This window comes from Nestor notabilis, unplaced genomic scaffold (genome assembly GCF_000696875.1).
Source record: "Nestor notabilis isolate BGI_N333 unplaced genomic scaffold, ASM69687v1 scaffold9634, whole genome shotgun sequence".
Taxonomy (NCBI): Eukaryota; Metazoa; Chordata; class Aves; order Psittaciformes; family Psittacidae; genus Nestor; species Nestor notabilis.
This window is the reverse complement of record NW_009926065.1, coordinates 78,844-85,914: the sequence shown is the minus strand read 5'-3', so window position 1 is coordinate 85,914 and position 7,071 is coordinate 78,844. Positions and strand designations below refer to the sequence as shown.

Here is a 7,071-nt window from a genome sequence, read left to right as displayed (position 1 = left end):
AGACCTTCCAGGGAAAAGCAAACATTCTTTTCCTTCAGCAGATTGTGCATGATTGAGTACCTGTAATTAGGGCAAAGCATGTAGCAGCTTTCACTCTGCTGCTTATTTGCAGCATTTAAAAGACATGTAGCATGTTCAGAAAAAATAATTGAGAAAAAATACAGCTTGTCACAGAGCTAAATTGGGTCAGAGATAAATTGTTTCCCTGCTCCATACTTTTGTCATGCTGTCCTTCCCATGGTCAGGTATGTTGTGCCCTTAAGAGCTTTTGCAGATCCTGAGCAAAGTACAGTTTACAGAGTCAAGGCGATGCGGATGCGTGATACTCTCAGGCAGGCAGTTCTGTATTTCCTGATTTTTTCAGATTGATTTTTTTTTTTTTTTTTTTTTGGTTAATCAGTGTACTTGCTTTTGAAGTCTAGAACCCCACAGTGCAGTGTTAGGCAAGCCTAACTATGGCAGAATCTCTTTTTTATGGGTATGTTATTAAAAAATCTAAGCTAAATGAAGTATTTCTTTCTGTTACTTAAGAATAGATAGAATGATATATTGATAAAATACTTCTTTCAAAGAGGTGAAAAATCATGAGAAAATGATTTAATATTTCTGTCTCTTGGGGAAAGAGGTATTTTAGATTTTTGGAAAAGCTTCAGTGAGTAAGTGCTATTTGATTGTAACTACTATAAATGAATTATCTACTACGTTGGTTTTAACGTGCTAATACAGTGAAAAGGCTTCCTTTTGAAGATCTGAGAGGCTTACTTAGCACTGGAAGCTAATTATGAATACTGATGCTTATTTATGCTTCTGTATGCACATTTTTTATACTAGTAATTCTATGATGTTGAATTTGTCCTTGTATAATTTTCAAGTGTCATGCTTAAAATGTGCTCATCACTTGATAAATTATCTGATAGTTTCTTTAACTCTTTTTCAGATCTTTGAAAGAATTTTATTTATCTGGGCAATACGTCATCCAGCCAGTGGATATGTTCAGGGCATAAATGATCTTGTTACTCCTTTTTTTGTAGTCTTCGTTTGTGAATATATAGGTAAGATTTGTCTGAATACTGAATTATGAATTGGTACTAGTTTTGGAACTGTATCTTCATTTCAATCTGAATAATGATTTGGATAAGCTAATCAAAGCTTAGTTTTATGCGTAACATTTTATAATTATAATTCTGTATAGTTCTCTTTAAATATATACTGAGAAGCAGTCACGTAAGTCACTGGAGTTCAGGATTCCTTCAGTTTTTCTTTCTAGATAACCTCTCCCCTCAACAAAACCCAACTGAACAACCCTCTGTAGAAGTTGCAGACGGTGTTCTCGTTTGTCAGATCTGAAAGCAGGGGAAAAAGGCATGATCTAGGATTTACTTTCATCTTGATCTCTAGTTAAGAAGTAAGTGTTCACTACTCCTGATGCTTTTTTCTTCATAGGTGGTTTTATTCTCCCTTTTTCTCTCTCCTGTTTCACATTGCTTGTGTAACTCTAAATTGCATGCATGAAATGAGCAGGGGTTTAAAAATTGTATGTATGAAATGAGCAGGGATTTAAAAAATGTAACCAAAATCAGGCAACAACAATGAAACCTCCCCAAAAACAACACAACAAAACAAAACAAGAAAAACAAACACAGGAAACAAGAAAACCTTTTAAATGAATGGCAGGGAAATCAGAAGGAACATGCTAAAGTGGATCTGTGACTGAAATAATAGCAACCTGGGATTCGGGTATAAAAATTAAGGCAGCAGTAATCAAATTTCTCTGGTTGAAAACTCTGCCCTTCTGGGGCTTACAACACTAGTAACAATAGTAAACAGCTGTATTTCTTTTGAGTTGGTGGCCTTATATGTGTGTGTACTTTTTGAGAACTTGTTATTTGGCAAACATGGATACTGGTTAAATGCTCAACTCTTACACGAACACCATCCATATCTTAAATTTATCGATTGGTATTTATGTCTTTATAAATATTAAGAGTTTGGCTAATTGTTGACAACAATTCATTAATAACTTGGTTATAACTATGGTGTAAAAGGTAAGGCTAAACAGTAAAAATGACAATGCTAATCTGTCTTGAATTAAAACTGTTTTCCTCGTATTTCTATTTGTCATACAGACATACAATGAAAATGCACAATGCTTATATATAAAGTTGAGCAATGCTTTGCCTGGCTACTTCAGTGAGGCTGTATTTACTGATTCTTCTTACCTTCTCTATGCAAGATACCCATTGGTGTCTTAATCTGGATTGATTAAATTTAATGAAGGACAGATTATCCTTGAGTGGATGATAGACTACCCATTTACTCATTTGCATGGCAACACCTCTGTTGCTTTGTTAATTTCTTGTTTCATAGGGGGACATTCCATTGCTAAGCAACTAATGAGAACTACTGCTGCCTTCTCCCTAATCATCTCTTAAGTAGGGTAGAGGCCTACTCCTGAGAGTACTTGCAGTGTCTGCCTTTTACTCCCTCATTTGACAGATAATGAAAATGTTCTTAATGATCCTAGAACAGTAGGGTCTCTAGTAGACTTTAGGGTTGTTAATTGAAATAAGAAGTTCAAATGAGATGTGATTAGAGAATTGATATTCTATGTTAAATAGACCGTTTAATTAATATGGTAAATAAGTTTGTCTTTACCACCAACTTACATTTGGAGACCCTGCTGATTTTAATGTATTTGCCAGTTTGTCAGTATTTTCATATTGGAGAGCATAACTGATTCAGGGAGTGTCCAGTAGAAAAAAGACAAAACTCAAAACCTAACAACTGTAAAAGATATTTTGTCACTGAAAATGTATGAAACTCAGAAAACTGCATTCTGAAAGCTGATTTAAAAGCTAATATCTATATAATCAGAAAAATACTGAAATGAGGGCATTTTCTTCAATATATTAGTGGTCCTCGCTAAGCGCTAACAGCAGTTACTTCCCCCAGTGACATAAAAACTTCCTAAGATTTGTCTTTAAATAGCTTTTTGATTTGGGTCTTTCTATTTATACTGAGTGATGCATTTGGGTTAGAATGAATAAGAGTGTGCATTGCACTTAAATCTGAAATGGGAACATTAAATTTACAAAGCACTTCAAAAATCCTGAGATTTGTCATAAAATTATAGAAGGATTCAAAACTCATGCTATGAACTGTGCTTAAGTGATACAGGTAGAAATAAATGCAGAGCAGTGGAGGTTTCCTAGCAAAAATGTTTAGGCTATTAGTGTATTTAATATTTGCTCCAGTAATACTCTGTATTTACCTCAGATTTTATTCTGGATCTTATTTCTTGCTCTGATTTACGTCAATATTGGTTTGTACCTTAAATTGCTTTATTTATTGTTTTCTTTTAGCTATTGATTTTTGTGTATTTTTTCATTTTAACTGGAACCTTTGTGTTGCAGCTCTGAGTCACTTGGGTCCTAATTCATGCCATTGAAAGTGATGATAATGCCTTATAATTAAGAGGTCCTAAAGGAATAATAAAGATTAATAAATTCTTCTTGTTAACAAAATGACATTATAATAAATCTGTGCTGATTAGATCATCTAATGGTATATCCTGATAACATTTACACACAATTGCAGTTTTGTCAAATATTTTGGTGGGAGGAAAGCCATGTTTATTTTAGCTTTATGGCAACTGAGAGAGCTCTTAATCCATAATCTTGCATGACAAGTATATAACGTATTTATTCTAGTGATGGGAATATTTCTGATCTGCTAAAGACATAGAGAAACCATTTGGAAAACTGTTGTAAAAGAACTTTTGAACAAAGAAATGACGTGTATGGAAGTGATAATTTACTTGCCTTTTCATTCAGATCTGAATGGCACAAAGTAGGTTTGTGGGTCTTTTTATAAGGACTGAAGTCATAGATGTTTTGAGGGCTTAGTATGGATTGAGGTACCTAATTTTAGCACATAGGTTCACACATTTAGAGTATGTTAAGTGACTGAAAGTACAAATTCAATATGTTAAACATAAGCATTCTTTCAACCTTTCCAGCAGTGTAAGGATGATGAAAGTGTAATTTGGGAATGACTCATTAGTTCTCTATTTTGCAATGGAAGTGGAATACTGTAACATTTTCAGCAAGATAGAAATTAGTTGTCAAATGAAGCCAAGGAGAGGCACAACTGCAATTAAAGAAAATTTTAGGCTGGTTGACGCCAGCCCTTGCTGGAACACAGTGGATTCAAGTTAGGATTTCTGATCTAAATGAGGAGGAGGAGGAATTTGAACCTGTGAAAAATACTAGAGGTCTGTAAGCTTATTCTGCTATAACATAACAGCTTCTTTGGAATTTTAAAGCTAGTGGTATGGGAAAACTATTTTGTGCTTACTTCTAATCTCTTACATGACATAACAGTGTTACAACATATGCTGTCAGAAGGAATGCTGATTACTGTCAGGGCAGTTTTCTTGAAAGCTCTGTAACTTTGTAGCATATTAGTTTGTGTCAGAATTAATCTTGTCCATATGGATGCAATTCCAGAGATGTTTCGTTAATGAGATAAGATATACCATGTGACTGCTCACTGTTTGACTAAATGTGGACAAGGAAATTTTGCACTGGATCACAAGTCCTATTTCAAGTTGTACATGTGTTGCTCTCTGTACACCGTCCTGTTGCTCTGAGTTCCAGTCATTAAGTTGTGCTGCACAGTTGCTTTTGGTTTCTTGCTCATGGAGTCAGTTACGCTTCACTACATCTGACATTTCAGTAGTACATCTGCATTTCATTAATTCACTGGGCCTTGTGTGTATATCTAGAACCACAGGGAGGACCTGGATTTACTCACCATCCAGAGAGATGAAAGCTCAAGAGAAACACCATCATAATAAGAATGCATGCCAGGCCATTGATAAGTGGAATGGCTGTGTGAAAACACTTTGAGACCTCGTAGCACTGTTCGATCAAGAGAAAATTAGGAGTAAGTAGGAAATCAGTGGCAGAAAACAAACACTATTGTAGCACTTCATCATTTTATGTTGGATAAAGAGTGCGAAGGAAGATGACGCTGCTTAAGACTGGAATGGTGATTCAGATACTGTCTGCAGTCTTGTAATAGAGGAGCTGAAGACAATTTGAGGATGTCTACAAGAACTCATGAACTGAAAATTTTTGAAGGAAGGGTCTTACTCTTGTAAGTATTTTTCTTGTGATCTTAAATCCTTCTATAGAAGGCATTTAATGCAACTTGTGTTACGTAGTATTCTTAAATTGATACTAGCATGACTTTATGGAATAATTAATCCTGGCTGAAATCCTAATAGAATTGGGATGGGATTTAGTCCCAGACTAGTATTACTATGAGAACGTAAAGTTTCTTTGGTCCTGGAAAATTAGTCATCTGTCTGTACCTCCCTTGCTTAGCTTTTCATTCCCTGTCATGTGTCACAGGAGTCTTCCTGTCCTTAAAATTAGATTTCATACTGATTATTACCTTTGTTTCATCCTTTTCAGCATACCTACTGCAAAAAATGTAATTTAAAACTGTTAGGTTTTTTTTTTCCCAACTGTTGAATACTGTATCTAAAAATGTTAATTTCTTAGTATAATTGGAGTAATATTTCAGAGCATTGTATCATGGCTCTATCTGAGGTAATTCCTCAGTGTTTGTTCATAAAATATGAAAAATCTGTCCATTTATCAGATTTTCAAAGATATTTGTAATTTTTATGCAATAAATACATCTATTTAGACAGTACATAAAACTGCATTTCTGAATGATGAGGCAGTAAGCCAGAGAGGAAAGTGTATTAACCCACTGACTTCAGAGAGCTGCTAGAAGTTTTCTTATATTTACAGTGTTAGAAGGTAAATTTTGTTTAGTGTGCATTATTTCCTTTACAAGACCAAGCTGAAGCCATGGTTGCTGCAGTATATAAATTAATCTGAGATAATGAATCCTGGTATCTAAACACCTAGACCTTTCTTAATCAGTTCCTCCAATGCACTAGTCCTTGGAGAATTATGAACAGGGCTCATGCATTGGGGTTTTGAGGAGGTATAGTGGAAAAGATGTAACATAGTTGTGGTTATTCTACTTAGAAGAGACTTAGTGAAACTGAAGGAATGACAAATTGTTTTGCTAAGGTGGAAGTTGAACAAGGAGCTATAACTGGATTAACTGAATGCTTCTCTCTGTTCCAGACCCTTCAAGTTGTTTGGAGACTGATAGAATCATCCCTGCTCTCTTCTGGTTTACCATGAAAGAAATACTGGAAAACCTCCCAGGACGGAGTGCTCAGGAATATGAGGATTTCTTCAGTTTGAGAACTGAAAATATTTTTTTTTTATTCACAGTTCTTGTGTGCTCTTGATTTTTTCTGATAATTTTGGCATTATACTTTGTAACAAACTTCTACTAGTTTATTTTTCTTTGTGTAAATAAATACGTTTTTTGAACAATACCATATGAAAATGTTTTTATTTACATATTTGTTTGAAATTATTTATAAAACTTACATGAATTAAATTTGTATAAAAACACTGATATGAAACGTAACTGACATTTTAACATTTTCTTGCAAGTTGTATAAGTATTAAGAAAATATTTCCTCATTTTTTAAAACATTGTAAAACTTGCCTGAAAAACTATTCAAAATAATTTAAATCACTCTTCTGTCATATAAAAATTCAATGCCACAAGTTCCATTTGATCACATAACGTTTTCTCTCCTTAATGTAAACCACCAGTAGTGTAATTTCCACATACAAAGGGTGTATTTCGGTGCTGCTTCTTAATAGTTTCTATGATTTTTTATAGTAATGATCATGATACCAGTGAGGTTGACTGAAATTCTCATAAACATGAACAATATTCTGTGAAATAATCTTTGATAATTGAATGGAGCATTGTTATTTGTGTGATTTGAGTTGGCAAGGAATGAAGAAAGCTCACATAAAACTCCTTAATTAAAGTATTGAATATACTGAAAACCCAATTCCATCTTCTTCATAAGTCCAGAAAACATCCTATGTATTCCTCTGTAAAAGATTGGCAGCAAACACAAGCCGCTCTATTATCTGAAACTTTTGACTTAACTGTCAA

General features: G+C 34.2%; 1 protein-coding gene across 1 annotated transcript in view; it reads left to right on the top strand.

Annotated features, from left to right (window-relative positions):
• Positions 1-937: 937 nt before the first annotated feature.
• Positions 938-7,071, top strand: part of LOC104404821 (TBC1 domain family member 22A-like) — a gene marked incomplete at both ends in the record, with an annotated part of 51,436 nt that continues 45,302 nt past the window's right edge. The window contains one exon of the mRNA XM_010013349.1: positions 938-1,052. Coding sequence (XP_010011651.1) covers positions 938-1,052 — 115 coding nt within the window. The remainder of the gene's footprint in view (positions 1,053-7,071) is intronic.